This window comes from Schistocerca cancellata, chromosome 2 (genome assembly GCF_023864275.1).
Source record: "Schistocerca cancellata isolate TAMUIC-IGC-003103 chromosome 2, iqSchCanc2.1, whole genome shotgun sequence".
Taxonomy (NCBI): domain Eukaryota; kingdom Metazoa; phylum Arthropoda; class Insecta; order Orthoptera; family Acrididae; genus Schistocerca; species Schistocerca cancellata.
In genome coordinates, this window is record NC_064627.1 from 140,640,621 (window position 1) to 140,656,526 (window position 15,906).

The window sequence follows — 15,906 nt, forward strand, 5'->3', positions numbered from 1 at the left end:
TAAGAAATAATCTCTTGGCTAGAAGAATTTGAGAAGTGAACCTGTGCAGTATGTCAGTACTGCAGAGAAACAAAATAAAAAAATCACTAGCTTGACCAGTTACTGGCAGTTCTTATGTCTGTTGAGAGGTACAACAGAGAAATCTTAATATGTAAATGAAGTGATATACATAGGCAATGCTCTTCAAAGGCTTTCAAAGCCACCCAAAAATTTGAAGAAAAATTACAATTAGAGTTAGAAGCAATGCATTGAAAACAATCCAAGTTTGTTTTGTGTGTTACTACAGTGTCATTCAATCCATCCATGAGTAGAGAGTTCACTGCGCTATACATTCTATCAAAAGACTGTGGCATTGGGGCTTGCCTCAGCTGTGAAACGGTGTGTTATTTCGCACACTTTTTAGTCCTGGTTTAACAAAACTTGTTTTAGTATTATAAATCATGACTGCGTGTAATTAACTGATTATATTATGGCTTGTGAATAGGGGAACTTGTGTCCTTATTTGGGAATTAGATGAAAAATCATTTTCAGGCTGGACTTATGAAACAAAGTGCATCTATAAAGATAAGTGATTCACACCACACCTAAACATTGAAATAGTTGGTGGAAAAAAAAACAGAAAATTTCAATTTTCTTGGTGTAAAAATTACCCTTGGCCTACAGGTTGCTCTATAACAAATAAATTATATTGTTACACATGTATTTTGCTTAATGGGTCTGGGATTGAAAAAGAATGGACATCAGCTTCTTTCAGAGTATGGGTGACAAAAATTTTGAGAGAAAAAGCAAGAAACACCAGAATTCAAGGATGCACCTTCATAATCAAGGGAGTTTTTAGTTTTTGGGTCATGAACAAATTGAACATTGATTTTTGAGTGAGCCAAATTTCTAGATGTAAAACATAATGTGTCTGTGAAACAAGCAAAATTCGTAATCGAGACATTTATTGAATGTTTGTTTCTTGGGTGAGCAAGAGTTTGCATGCAGGTGACACCTTGACGTAAGTTTCAACAACAAAGGGAATTACTTTGCATTATTGGAACTTCTGTCTAGACAGGAACAGTTTATTCATGATCACTTGCAGAGCACTTCTAGTTTCAACATAATATGAAGCACAATTTGAAATGAATTAATTGAATCAATTATCGATGTCATTAATGATAACATTGAAGAAGTGTTACAGTCATGTGAATTTGTGGGAGTGCAAGCAGATGAAACCCTAGCAATTTCTTATAAGTCACAAATGGGTGTAATTTCCAGGTTTTATACACAAGATGGTCCTATAGAAAGATTTTTTGGTTTTCATGATGTTTCCAAAGACAAAACTGCTCAGGGTTTATCAGAAATTGTACTAAATGCACTTGATGTTTGGGGAGTTACTGACAAAATAGTGAGCCAAACTTTTGATCGAGCCTCAGTAATGGCAGGTAAATATGGAGGTGTGCAAAATGTTGTCGGCAAGCTATATTTTTGCACTGTTATGCTCATAAAATTAATCTAGTGCTGTTACTTTGTTCAAGGCATTCCATTTATTTTTAGCATGTCCTTAAATGGAACACAACTCTTAGAAAATAGATGATTCACATTGCCTCAAACATGTGCTACATGCTGGAATTTTAATTCATAAGCTGCTCAGACAATATCTCTTGAATACCGTGAGTTGAAAGACTTTTTCAAAAATCATCAGATATGAAGATTGGGATGCAGAGTCATTCAACAGTGCTTCTGGCTTCCTCAGCATTCTTAATAAAACTCAATTCCTCTTCCTGCTTTGTCTTTACAAAGAAGTATTTGCATATGTTGACCATCTCAATGCACTTCTGCATGTGCAATGTTCATATAAAGAAGACCATCAGTTTGTTAAAGGATATGAGAGCTGAAGAAACTGTGACCTATTATACTGAAAGCTGTAACAAGAAATTTCACATTTAAGTAAGTGTTAGGTAGCATGACTTCCAGTCCCTTAAGATGTTACCTTATGAGATCTTAGATAACATGGAAATGCATTTTGGAGATCTTCAGAATATTCAGTTTATAGAGTTGCTTGATAAGAATCAGTTTGGAAATTATAAATCAAATTTCCCAACAAGGAAATTGAACCAGCCTTCTCACAACTTAGCCATTCTTCAAGGTCTAAAATATAAATCCATTAATAAGTTTCAGTGTCTCAATGCAATAAGAGACTTTGAGCTGGCACTCATTGAAGTCAGTGAGACAAATAATGTTGTAGCATATATTTATCGCTCCCTAAATGGAAATTTTGAGTCATTCCTAAATAATCTTGAATATGTACTAAACAGGCTCCTCTGGACAAGAAATCAATAGTGATTTGTGGGGACTTCAACGCTGATTTTCATGTAACCAGCAAAAGAAAAGAACATCTTTTATTTTCTGACCTGTCTGTTTTTTGTTATCCCCCTCCGACCTCTGTTATGTACAACACAATTAGATTTTCACTCTTATTAACTCATGCATGATGTTTTAGCAGTAATCTCTGTCTTGCATATTACCCTGTCTTCCATGTTTAAGCTCTCAGGTTTTCAAATCTCATCCGGTGCAGTAACCCAACATGAAGTCTTTCCTTCTCATCCCGTCCAGTATGGCTTCCCTGACCTGCAGTTCTGGGTGATTTTTCTGAAATCTACCTCTTTTCCTAAATCTCTCCAATTTTTTTCCTTCACCCCTCTTCCTTCCTCTTCTGCCGGAAGAAGGATGCACTGGCTCCAAAAGCTTGCATAAGTATAACCTTCTTTTACGAGTGTGTTCTGCCACTTCTTGGTGAGTAGATTTTTTTCTATCTATCTAATGTATCAGATTAGCGTGATTTATCAATATATCTGAAGTACAGGAAAATATATCACTTGTTAAATTGCAAATGGTGTGAAGAGTAAATTCGTGCAATTTGGTGTTGTAGAGAGAACACTTTTTGGATTTAAAGCAGCTATTACAGCTCTGGACTTGTCCATAAGCTCAACATGGAGAAGTACGTGGTCAAACTACAGTTGTGTCCAAGGAGGAATAGTCGGCTGTCAGGCATATGACAAGAATGATCATTCAAAGCAAAATAAATTTAGTAAACATGGGCTCTAAAATACATGATGTGAGAGCTATGAACACTACTTTGTCTTTGATACTGTGAAAGAAATCTCTTCTACTGCAAGCTCTTTGCTTTCCATATTTCGAGAGGTGGTAATATGGACCAAAACAGGGAAAAAATGTCCAGCAAACAGGGGCTCTAGAATGCATATGTTAAGAGCTATGTGTGTTTGTTTATCTTCGCTATTGTGATACTTATGTCTTCTCTCTACTGGACAAGTGCTCAGAGCTCTTAAAGTATGCATTCTAGAGCCCATTTTACTACACATTTTTTGTATCGAGTGATCATTCCTGCCATATCTCTAAATACTGACCATTTCTTCTGGGACACCTGGTATAATACACCCCCCCCTCCCCAATCCAGCTGTTTGAAGCAACTGCAACACTGCACCATCCCTGTGGTTTTGTTTCTGTCAGTCTGTCTAGTATTTTGAAATTTAAAAAGAAATATTCTAATTGAAGATAGGTTATGTTTCTTTTTATTTGAAATGTGCATGAAACACATATTTTGAAAGGGTCCTAGACAAAAAATGGAATTATTACAGTTTTCCAACTTATTTACTGGTTCTGAAACTTCTATAGTTTGTTGTTTAAAGTAAATGGGTTTAAGTCACACATTCTATTATTGCTTGTTTTCTTTTTAAAATTTATTTACTATTTGTTTCACTCTTTCAGTTCCAGGCTTGCCACCAATTAAGATGGTTGCGTGTGGTCAACACCATACCATAGCTTTGTCAGTGTGTGGGAAAATTTTTGTATGGGGAGACAACAAGTTTGGACAACTGGGATTTGATCCTTTACTACATCACAATTTTGCCTATCCTATACAGCTTGATTGTTCTGGACGTGAAAGTCTTCCACAAGAATGCTTACTTTCATGTGGATGGACACACACAGTCTTAAGAACAGGTACAATGACTTAGGGTCTTTATGGTATGCCATTGTGGCAGTTACAAAGATTTAGAAACTTGATAAAAGATTAGTGTGTCTCAAAGAGCTTATGTGCATATTGCATTTCTTTTGAAATATGCTTTTACTCACTTTTCACCTTTGCACGAGATTTGCTGAAACCGTGGTGTTATGTTATTCTTCAGTTAATTTCAGACTGATCATTTGCTTTATTTTATATCTTAATATTGGGTCCATTAAAATTATAATTTGTGCATACTCATATCCTCCCACTATTATCTACAACCATTCAGGAAACTGTGACCCTAACACAAAACAAGCTCACCTTTGTTGTTCTGGGAATTTGAAAAAGTTCTTAGCATTGTGACTCACCATGAAGAGTAAGAATAAGTATTAAAAAGAAACAGCACACTTTTTGTCATAAAAGTGCATTTTATTGCTGCTTTTTGAGGAAAGTAACAGATTTATGTTTGGCATATGTCCCATTTGCCTTACATCTTCATTAGAGAGGCGTTTCTGTTGAGGCACAAATTCAGATTTTGGTGGATTCCTTCTTACAAATTAAGATCTATATTTTCCATGGTTCTCAAACATCACTTCAAGCAGATGCCATAATTGTTCCCCTAAAAAGGACGTACAGTTGCCTGTGTAACCTTCCTTGTGTTACATCCATAACAAGAGATTTATTGTATTAACATGCACAATTTTCCTCAGTTACATTTGCCCTTGAGTACTGGTCTTTTTTGTGCTGTTGACATCTATTCTGTTTTTTACCATTATTATCTTCCCTTTTTTTCTATTTCCCTTTTTTAAAGTCACATTTGTTATGATGTTAATTGTCATAATTTAAAATTATTATTTATTTATATATTGAGATTCAGTGATGTACTATGTGAAGAAGATCTGTGTCTTATGGTGTAGCATTTAAGATAGGGCTATTACAATGAGAAAGCAGAAGATAAAAGATGATTAAGAATGAGGTTTGAGTGGTTTTGGGAGGAGAAGTGGTAGCGTAGAGTTCCTGGTCACTGGACCTTGTGCTGATGTCCTGGATTAAATTCAAAATCTCTTCACAGTGTCTCAAGGAGTGAAGACATGTGACGTAGTTGAGCCTAGAAGGTCCCTTTGGCGCTATTTTAGAGGAGTATACCATGTAACACCACTGGGTTTCACACTCTCCCCTGTCATTTGTCACTGTAATCACCACCATCACCATCATCAAACCCGGCAATAAACTACGCACACACCCATGTACATCTACACTACACAAACCACCTTTCCATGCACAGTCACCTTCAACGAAACAGTCACATTTAGGGCACAACACTCAAACTTTGCACAGAAAAGTGTTCATTGGGTGCAAATAAAGAAAGCTTTTGTGATTTAGGTCACTGTATCCAACTCAGCTATACTATATGTTATTTAATTAATTAGAAACTAAAAACGTAGCCATTCATTCACAAATAACAAAATAAAGATATGCATAATTTAGAAACCAAATGAAAGACAGATAATTAAATATTCAGCAGAAGGCAAAAGATAGAATAGTGACAGCTATATTTCATGCTCAAAAAACTGGGAGAATATCAGATCAGAAATTGACAAAGAGAGATTAATGTCACAAGAATATTTCTTTTCTTATAATTAACAACAAATGTTTCTGATTTGATGTTATGTTTTAATCTTATATTCACTGTTTCTGGTTTGAAAATTCAAAGAATAATGTAATTAGTATATTCACTTTTTCATAAGTATGCATATAAATTAATTTGTAGTCATTTTTTATTTGCAACTTAAATGAAAAGCTGCACACGTTGGAACAGCAGGCTGAACACAACAACACTTATAAGCTCAATTACTTTGTCAAAATAACAAGAAACATGTATGCTCACTATTTTTCAGCTGCTGTGTACTATTTTGAAGTTTTTAACAATGTGATGACAGTGGAAGAACTAAAGGTAACCAGACACAGTATAAATGAAATGGTGAGAGAAACACTCATAGGAGGATGGAAACGGAGGGGTGTAGGGAATGTAGGATGACAGCAAGGGAACTGGATAGGAATATGGTACCAGCAATGAGCCCACTGAGAAGCAGATGGTCCCTACTGGTCATCACCGATTTATTTTAAATTGATGGTATATGCAGCGCTTGGCCAGAAATGAAAGTGACAGAAGTGGAAGCATCTGCGGCTTGTGGGTAGTGCTTGTGCCTCTGGATCATGGAGTCCCGGGTTCAATTCCCAGCCGGGTCAGGAATTTCCTTTGCCTGAGGACTGAGTGTTTGTGCTGTCCTCTTCATTTCATTATCATTCGGCGAGACTGGACAGTGAAACGAATGGGAATTTCTGAGGACACTGATAACATAAAAAATGTTTCACTGCATATCAACAGAAATAATTGACGACAGAGAACCTTTTATAAATATAAAGCAAGTTGGTTTTTCTATAGAAACTTTAAAACAACCATGAAATCGTAAAAAATGCAGTGTTTGCAATGGGTACAAGATGCTAAGAAAATTACTGCTTCCCCTTTCTTTACTATGAATAACATCCCAACAAGTGTAAATCATCAATTATAGAATAATAAAAGCCTGGAAATTTATTTGCAATCACAAATTTTCCTCTCCTTTTCCTTTTCATGCCTTTTATGAAAATGTTAATCAGTACAATATATTGAGTACTACTTTGGTTTATTTTCAGAGTACATAAAGTAAAAATTGGAGATAAAAAATAATTTCTGCCTTGGGAGTTGAACCCACGACCATCGGATTATTGTTCAGTACACTTCCAAGTGTGCCAATTGCTGCCTGGAAACTCTGTGAAGAGGAACAGCTCATACCTTGCATGGCACACACCAAAAATGCTATTTTTTCCAAGCACTTTGTCATCTGGAGCCCCCATTTCCATCACTTTCATTTTTGGTCAAGCCCTTCATGTCATACATTTAGATGAAATCGATGATGATGTGTAGGCACAGTTCTCTTGTGTTTGACTTCGACATCCTAGTAGCCAAAGTAAAATATTATGGTATAAATAACACAGAGTTAGAAATAATCGACTCTTATCTACATATCAGGAGAAAATTTGTGTCAATTTAAAACAGACACTCTTCTATGAATAATGTCACATCTGGTGTATCTCAGGGCTCTGTCCTTGGTCCTTTCTTCTTTGTTGTTGCAATTAATGATTTGTCAGTTAACAGCTATGCGGATGATACAACCTTAATCAGCACAGATCGAGATCTATCAAAGCTACACCAGAAATCACAGGACACTCTCATCTTAACACTAAATTGGTTCTCTGCTAACAAACTTCTGTGTAATCCTGATAATACTCAGCATCTGTAGTTGGGACTGGCTGAGGTGGTGGAATCAAAATCCATCAAACTGCTTGGAATACACACTGATTCCAAACTTAAGTGACAACCCCATATCAACCAGATCTGCAAAAAGTTATCGAAGGTGTCCTATTTTATCTGGAACTGTCTGATCTAGTGAGTAACGAATATCTCAGAACAGATCAGTTTGGACTTTTTCAGTCTCATATATCTTATGGGCTGTTACTATGGGGCCACTCATGTCATGTCAGTGATGTACTACTGATGCAGAAAAAGGTGCTATGAATAATGTGCAAGGTTGGTCCCTTATTCATCAAAATGAAAATAATGACAGTAATAAATCTTTATATTTATGCAGCACTGATATATGCTAGAAAGAACAGGACAAAATTTTACAACAGAGAGAACAAACACTTACATGACACCAGAAACAAAGAGAGTATTGACATTCCTAGACATAGGCTGACAAAAACAGGCAACTATCACAAAGTGAACTGTTTGAAATTATTTACAAATTAGCACATACTGCACTCAATACACCTTCCAATAATTTTAAAAGTAAACTGCACAAATGGTTAATAGACAATCCATACATCTTACAGAATTCTTGGATACTTGTAACACAGAAATTGAATTTTAAGTCTATTATTGCAATACTGTACAATTGATTAATGTAGTATAAATAATTTGTACTTGTAACATAAACACTAACTAATGTAGTAACTTCTTATGTATCTTGACATAATTGTAATGCTTATTTCACTCCATGTGGTCAATGGCTTTTCCACAACCTGAACCATCTGGATTCCACCCAATTACAGCTTTTCTGAATTGTGTAGCTAAGAATTTTCCTCACAACCCATCCTTCGATCATGCAGTCCTCCTGGCCACAATATCCACTCCTCCAGCCCTTTTGCCCATTTCACTACCTTTTAATCTAAACCCACCCTGTTTGTTCAATGCTCTCCTCTTACTCTGTTCTATCTTGAGACTCCCCATCTCCTTCCAGTCCAACTCCTGTACTTCATTATGGGCCACACACAACTTTTACTTGGTGTGGCAGGATGAGTTTACCAGTGCCACATTTGTTTTCCATTCCCTTGCAGCCTCTGCATAGCCTAGTTGGGACACAGTGCCAGGACAGTGTAGTGGTGTGTGTGTGTGTGTGTGTGTGTGTGTGTGTGTGTGAGTGAGTGAGTGAGTGAGAGAGAGAGAGAGAGAGAGAGAGAGAGAGAGACTTAATTGTATGCCAGGGGTCACCTTTACTCTTTCAACTTTTTATATTCTGCCCAATAACCTAGCAGTATAACGGCCCGAGATGATGAGAGGAAAAGCACTGGTGTGAAGGATAATGTGAGTATAGAGAGTAACAAATGAGGCGCAAGTAAGGAAGTACAATAAGGAAGTAAGATTAGGATTTAAAGCCTCCTTCATATCAAGTGGAGACATCATTGGAGAAAAACAGAGGAGAGAAAGTGTGAAAAAAGTCCATTAGTAGAATGTCCAAGTTAGGATGACATGAAAGAGAGAAAGGATGAAGCTAGACCACTGGAAATGAATGTGAGATATGCCCAAGGTAAAACAAATAAAGTGAAAAGTAGAAGGAGGAATGAAATAAAGGAATGCAACAGCTGACAGTATATGGAAGTTAGAAAAGAGGATGCTGGGTAGCATAGTAAAATGGAGTAAGAAAAGATTTGTATCTGGAACAGCAACTAGCCAGAAGTATGGTTAGAAAAGGTTTATGTGAATTCAAATAAAACTTTTTAAACCATACTTGTGGCTGATTACTGTCTAAATTACAAATCTTATAGTATGTGAAACAAATACTAACAAAAAGATAGAGGGACTGGCCAGTACTTACCTCAGCTCAGTACAGCCGATAGATACACAAAACAGAAAAGAAAATTTGCGTTCCTTGCTCAGAGGGAAACCAAAGATATTCTACTGTAAGTACTGTGCCAGCTTCAAACCAAAGAGGATGCATACAGAAGTAAAGAGGTATATAGTATAAAGATAAACACAACTATGTAGGATGAAAAGATGCGTGAATGGCTAAAGAGGAAAGGGAAAAAGGAGAAGACTGAAGAGTAAATGGGAGTGATATTGGTTAATGTAGGTTCAGTCCAGAGGGATGGCGGGATGAATGGATATGTTGGAGTGCAAGTTCCCATCTCCACAGTTCCGAGGGACTGGTGTTGGGTGGGAGAAGCCAAATGGCATGTAAGGTGTAGCAGGTTCCTAGGTACCTAGAATTATGCTGGAGGGCATGCTCTGCTACTGGGTACTGGACATCTCCTAGGCGGACAGTTCGTCTGTGCCCGTTCATGCGCTCAGCCAGTTTAGTTGTCATCATACCGATCTAGGAACACAAATTTTCTGTTCTGCTTTGTGTATCCTTCGGCTGTACTGAGCTGAGGTAAGTACTGGCCAGTCCCTCTATCTCTTTGTTAGTATTTGTTTCACATCTTTATATGAGATTTTCCATTAATCATTTAACTCTTATAATATAACAGTTATGGTTCTCAAAATGTCAATTGTCGACAAAATAGCAGTAAGAGAAGGGTTGGTAAATAAATTAAATAAAATTAAGAAATTCAAGTATCATCAAACTAAACACATCAGCAATCATCCATGATAAGTGCTGCATAATGCGATCCATAACAGACTCAAGTCTATTAAAAATTAATAAGCAAAATAAGGAAGTTGCAGAGGTGATAAGTCGGGTATAAGTGTGTAAGGAAAATAAGGCAATGATTAGATTAGATTCAGTTTTAGTTCCACAGACCCAAAAAGTGACATGATTCTCATGGGTGTGGAACGTGTCAGAAAGTATGACATAAAAACACAAAACATTTTAATATAATACTTACTACCCTGATCATTTGTCAGGAAACTGTCGAAATAGATGAATACAATGTGGTAAACTGGAACAGCTAATATTTACCGAATTAACACGCTGTCAGAATTAAACTTATTACACATAAAATACCTAATCTTGACTGTTATGACCAAGTGCTGTCAGAACTGAAATCTAACAGACATTTTTATTTAAACTGGCTTAACAGTCTCTTTTAAGGTATTCATCTATAGAGTAGAAGGAGTTGCCTATCAAACAGTCTTTCAAACTCTGTTTAAACTGTGCTTTGTCTGAAACCAAGTTTTTAATGGTTGCAGGCAATTTATTGAAAATGTTTGTTCCTGAATATTGGAATGTTGAATGTTTAGAGAAAAGGGGAAATCAGTGTCTCAGGGAACCCACATAAGTGGACAGTGTCTGGTGGAAGTTGCCATGTTAATTAAAGTCTTTCCTGAGGAAAAAATAAATTCCTAACCTATGGAGCCACTCAGCTCTATCTAAATTCATATTTATTTTAAGTAATGGGTTGTTTACAGTTTCTGGACTAGTATATTTCGTAACATATATTTTGTTAATAGCTTGCATACAGTTGTATTACTATTAGTGAATTATCTTGTTTCCATTTGCCAGGTACTCTGAGTTAAAAAATTAACTTTGAGTCCACCTGTTTAGAATAAAACATTGCTTTCCACATTCCTACCCTCTGATACTCTCTTTCCAAACAATGGAAAATCAAGGATGGAATATAATAATATTATGAAAGAAAAGTCGCTACTCACCATATAGCAGAGATGCTGAATCGCAGATAGGCACAACAAAAACACTGTCACAATATAAGCTTTCGGCCATCAAGGCCTTTATTGAAAATAGATGACAGACACACAAACAATTGTGTGTGTGTCTGTTGCCTATTTTTCACAAAGGCCTTGGTGGCCAAAAGCTTATTTTGTAGCAGTCTTTTTGTGGTACCTATCTGTGACTCAGCATCTCCGCTATATGGTGAGTAGCAACTTTCTTTTCATAAAATAGATACTCTCTTTTCTGTTGTCAAAATATTTTTAAGAATATTTTTCAGTTCTGGCAAATGAATTACTATCACTTTTTTTTCCATCAGTTTTTCATCATCTCTGATTTTTTTTTTTTATGACAGGATTTTTATCGTGGTTACAGTCTACTCTGTCTTAACACCAAATGCTGAATAATAATAAATTTTTCTTCTTGTATGTGCCACTGAATTTTATATGCTGATTTACTGTTTTATTTGCAAGAACAGAAGAGGGAAAGATAGTTAACTGGGGAAGAAATAATTATGGACAGCTGGGCTGTGCTGAGAAACAAAGACTTGAAAGCTGGAAGCCAACATTTCTGAATGATGTTCCCAGTACAAAACAGATTGCAGTTGGATCCGAACATAATGTGGCTTTGTCTGGTAAGTTTTGGCACATCTTTTTGATGCTGCTGCATGGCTACAACCATTCACAGAATTCCACTTTAAAAGTTTCAGGCAGTTCAGCAGTATTATGATACTGAAATGTTACCTCTTTTCAGAAACGTTTGACACAAAGAACTATTTTGTATGCTATAATACACTAAAAGTCTCTCAGTCTGACTCCGATAAGGCTGGTGTCTGAGGAATACTATAAGTAATCTCATTATCCACTTTAAATATTATTTTTTCTGCTCATTTTCGTTGACTGAATACTTGCTTTACAGCATAGAGTGGAAGTATGCGAAAAAACCTTCAGATCAAAGCTAGGCCATCAGTTGTGGCTCATATATGTGGATGAAATTTTGGGCTCATATATGTGGATGAAATTTTGCACAGGTTTTTGCCACTGTCAAAAATAAACATTTGCTTTGTTTTTCAGTTCAACTCCTTATAATTTCTGGAACAATTTTCTATAGAAATTTTCTGTCCTACAAGTTCTAATGATTACAACCACTCGACAAGCCAGTTTGATGAATGTATTCTTCGGATTTGTGGACTCAGGTTCAAGCTCCCATCTGGGTTTTGATGAAACTTCAAAGTATCTTTTCCGCAAACTGATCACGTTTCTATATTCATTTGATCCGGAATAATTAGTGAATATTAATAAAATTAAAATTTTAATTTCATTAAGAGTTATTTCATATCATGATAAAAGTACATCTACATATAATTTTCAACCTAAATTGTGTTGTTTTGTGACTAGAAACTAATTTTGATACATACATTTTGTGCTTCACAGGCGTTATAGTATAACAGAGAATGACTGATCTAAGAAATCTGTTCTTTTCTTTCAGAATATCTCTTTTGTGTTGTCCATCTAATAAAAAAGATAAAATCATTGAACAGGTTATTAAGTAACGTAGTCAACACTAATGTATTTTGAAACTCACCATCTATTAACAAAATGTGTTACACAGCATTAGTATGTGCCTGTCTTTATGTCTGCTCAGCTTAACTTCCACCAGGAGAAGACAAATTATGTCTGCATTTTTCATTTATTTTAAGGCAACTGAAGATGAGATGGCAGCAGAGATAAAATGACTCAAGTGAGCACCTAATAAATAGTAAGCAATACATGCTAAGACAAATTAAGATGTAAACACTACATAAAGCCATGAAACAAAACAGAAAGAGTTATGTCACAGCCAGCAGAGGTGCGATATATTAGTGTTCAAGTTGAATTTGTGATAAAAATAGCAGAAAAACAGTGATTTGTTGCACCACGTTCAGTAAATGAATGAAACTACCTCCACCCTCTCTCCATTGGCAGTTGTTCCACAGGAACAAACAGAAAGACCTTAATGAAACTGCAAACTCACTTTTCTGTTATCTACTTTGACACAAATCAAGCAAACAAGTTACTATTTTGAAAATCTGATGTAAACAATTGTTAATATAATTTTACATTAGGAAAATAATAGTTTCGTAAAATAGAGTTGTGGCCGTGAACCTGAGACCAGAAATCCACATTTAAGATTTCTTTACCAATTCCCACCAAATTGGTTCAACTGATAATCTTCAATAGAATTTATTTGTCAGTGACAAAAATTTGTACAAAATTTCATCCACATATAAGACCCACAATTGCTAGGCTCCGCTGATCAGTGTCAAACATACCAAATGGAGTTTCTTGAACAGTTTATCCTTGTTAAATCTAGCTTAGCTTGTTATCCAGCTTGGTCTAAAAAAATTAATATATGGCGTTCCATTAATATAAGGATATGACTATTAATATCCCCCCTCCCCTTTCCTCTCCTCTCCACAAACACAGACAGATACTTAACTAAAGAAAACATGGTTATATTTACATATTTTACTATAGGAAAAAATACAAATTCAGATTTGGGAACTTGCATAACAGAAAGTGGGTTCCATAAACAAATGAAGCGAAAACTGTGGACAATAAAATGTGACGCATGACAAAGTGTATTGCTATTGACATTGTACTCTTTCCTTCGAGTACAGATAAACTACAACAATCAGAGCAAGTTTTAAAGTAGGTCTGAACATCAACTATAGGAACATGAAAACAGTACAATCAACACATCAAAAAGAAAGTAGTACAAGTTGATGGTAAACTCATAGAACAGTGGGTGAGTTTTTGTATATAGTACTTCAAAAATTACAACTTAATGGACCTTAAAATAAAAAAAAAAAGGCCTGGAGTGTCCAGTATTGCATGCTGTTCTGTAGGTAGTGACTGCAGTGGTACAAACTGAGAGAATGTTGTGCAGTATGGTGTCATGAATGAACATATTGGATGACACATTATATAACAATCTTTTGACCAAAGAATGGGTGCTGTTGTTCGAAATGTATTGAGTGAGTGGTAAGATTTATTATGAAGTTATCTGCATGTCACAAAGGCTTGAATGCCCAAAGTTATCAATTTTTTAAGACATGATATCAGTATAATTTGTGGAAAGCACAAGCAATGGACAGTGAGTGAATAGTCTTCATTATTCTTTCGCTGACCACCTGAGTTGTGTTTTCCTGTTTATTCTTCGCGTGAAAGTTTTTGACAGTTCTCTGTTTGTCTGTTGTTAAGTGGTAATTTTCATGTAGTTATTACTGACACATTTGAAATTATATTAAAATATTATGCGCTGTATTTTTGCCAATTCTTGTGTGACATTCACTCTGTTCTTTTACATATGGAACAGACAAAAAGAAAATAGCAAATAAATAGCTATTGGTTGGTATTCTGGGGAGTTCTGTACAGCATGAGCAATACCTACAAAATTGTGACTCCAAAAGCACAAAAGGGAACAACAGGGAACAGCAAATTCAAGGGCGGCGCAGTGTGACTTTGTGTTAAGAGTCTGTCCAAGACCGGATGTAAGAATAACTTTCACACTTGCAAGATGAGCTAGAGAGAGACAGATCAGGGAGCTGCAAATGCGAAACATGTTGCGCAATGACAGGAAGATGGGTTGACTAGCAGTATATACGGCAGATGAAGGAACTGCAGCATCTAACATGGCTGACAATCTGACAATGAAAACACAAGTGCTAAAGTTCCTACCAGAGACACCCAAACTATGGTTTGCGATGTTAGAGGTAGCATTTACACATAACAGTGTCACGAACAACTGTACAAAGTTTGGTTTGCAGTAGCAGTTCACAGCTTGGACACTTGAGTGATGGAGACGATGAAATACGTTTTGAAGCTTCCTACAAACAATTGTGGGACATGATGCTCCAGCATGTGGGCAGATGCAACAGATCCTACAGTTTGAACATACAGGCAACAGTAAGCTTTCTGAATTCTGGGGGGATCTCTGAAGTATTGTGGATGGGACAGCAATGTCAGATGAGACACTTTGGCATGTGTGGCTCATGCAGCTGCCACTGTCAATGAAAATGGCAGCAGTTGCATGACAGACAACATTAGTTCTGTACTGTCAGTTGCCACCAACATGCATGCGATAGTGGAGCAGATGAGTACCTCAGCAATAACATAGGTAGATGAAGACTGTAATACTACAGATGCCACAATTATACGACAGGAGCCAAGGAAGTCCGACGACAAATGGCCTCGCAGTCTAAGGTTACAGTTGGATGCAATGCAATAACAATTATTGGTACTCAAGTTGAACAAACAAGGCAATGTGGAGAGGTAAAGCTGAGGGGCATTCATTAGGCCAACACAAGCAAGGACTCAATGGCTAGATGGTCGAGTATATTGCCACTACAAAAGATTTGGTGGGCGAACCATGAGATGCACATTCCCCTGCGCATTTCCAAATGGCCCCAATGGCCTGCAGTAGGTGTGGCAGGCTGCGTAGCTTCGCAAGAATGCTTATATATGAAGCGATGGCCATTATGTCCACAAACAGTGACGGTGGGGTGACAGAAGACACGCAGGGTGTGGCACTCTGAGGTCAGCACTGTTATTTTAGACAATCCTCCCATGACCATGCAGATGTCTGATTAAGCTTGCCCACTCATGTTGCCATGTCACTTGTATGTGACAGACAGGAAGGCAAATTGATGTCACCTGGTCAACTTGGACTCATAAGTTAGCATGTTTCCATTTAATCGAAATCAGAAAAACACGGTGGTCGCAATATTCCACCTAACTGCTGCTAACAACTCACCAATCACAACTTATGGCAAACATAAGGTGACAGTGGACATAGGTTTCATCATGGTTTTCAAATGGAAGTTCATACTGGTGCATGATCAGTTCACAGAAGCAAAAGCAGAATTTG

General features: G+C 36.6%; 1 protein-coding gene across 2 annotated transcripts in view; it reads left to right on the forward strand.

Annotated features, from left to right (window-relative positions):
• Positions 1-15,906, forward strand: part of LOC126161421 (secretion-regulating guanine nucleotide exchange factor) — a 72,167-nt gene that overhangs the window by 44,579 nt on the left and 11,682 nt on the right. The window contains exons 4-5 of one of the 2 annotated variants that reach the window (XM_049917220.1): positions 3,772-4,005; positions 11,477-11,632. In XM_049917220.1, coding sequence (XP_049773177.1) covers positions 3,772-4,005; positions 11,477-11,632 — 390 coding nt within the window. The remainder of the gene's footprint in view (positions 1-3,771; positions 4,006-11,476; positions 11,633-15,906) is intronic. The other variant, XM_049917221.1, reaches the window with a different exon arrangement.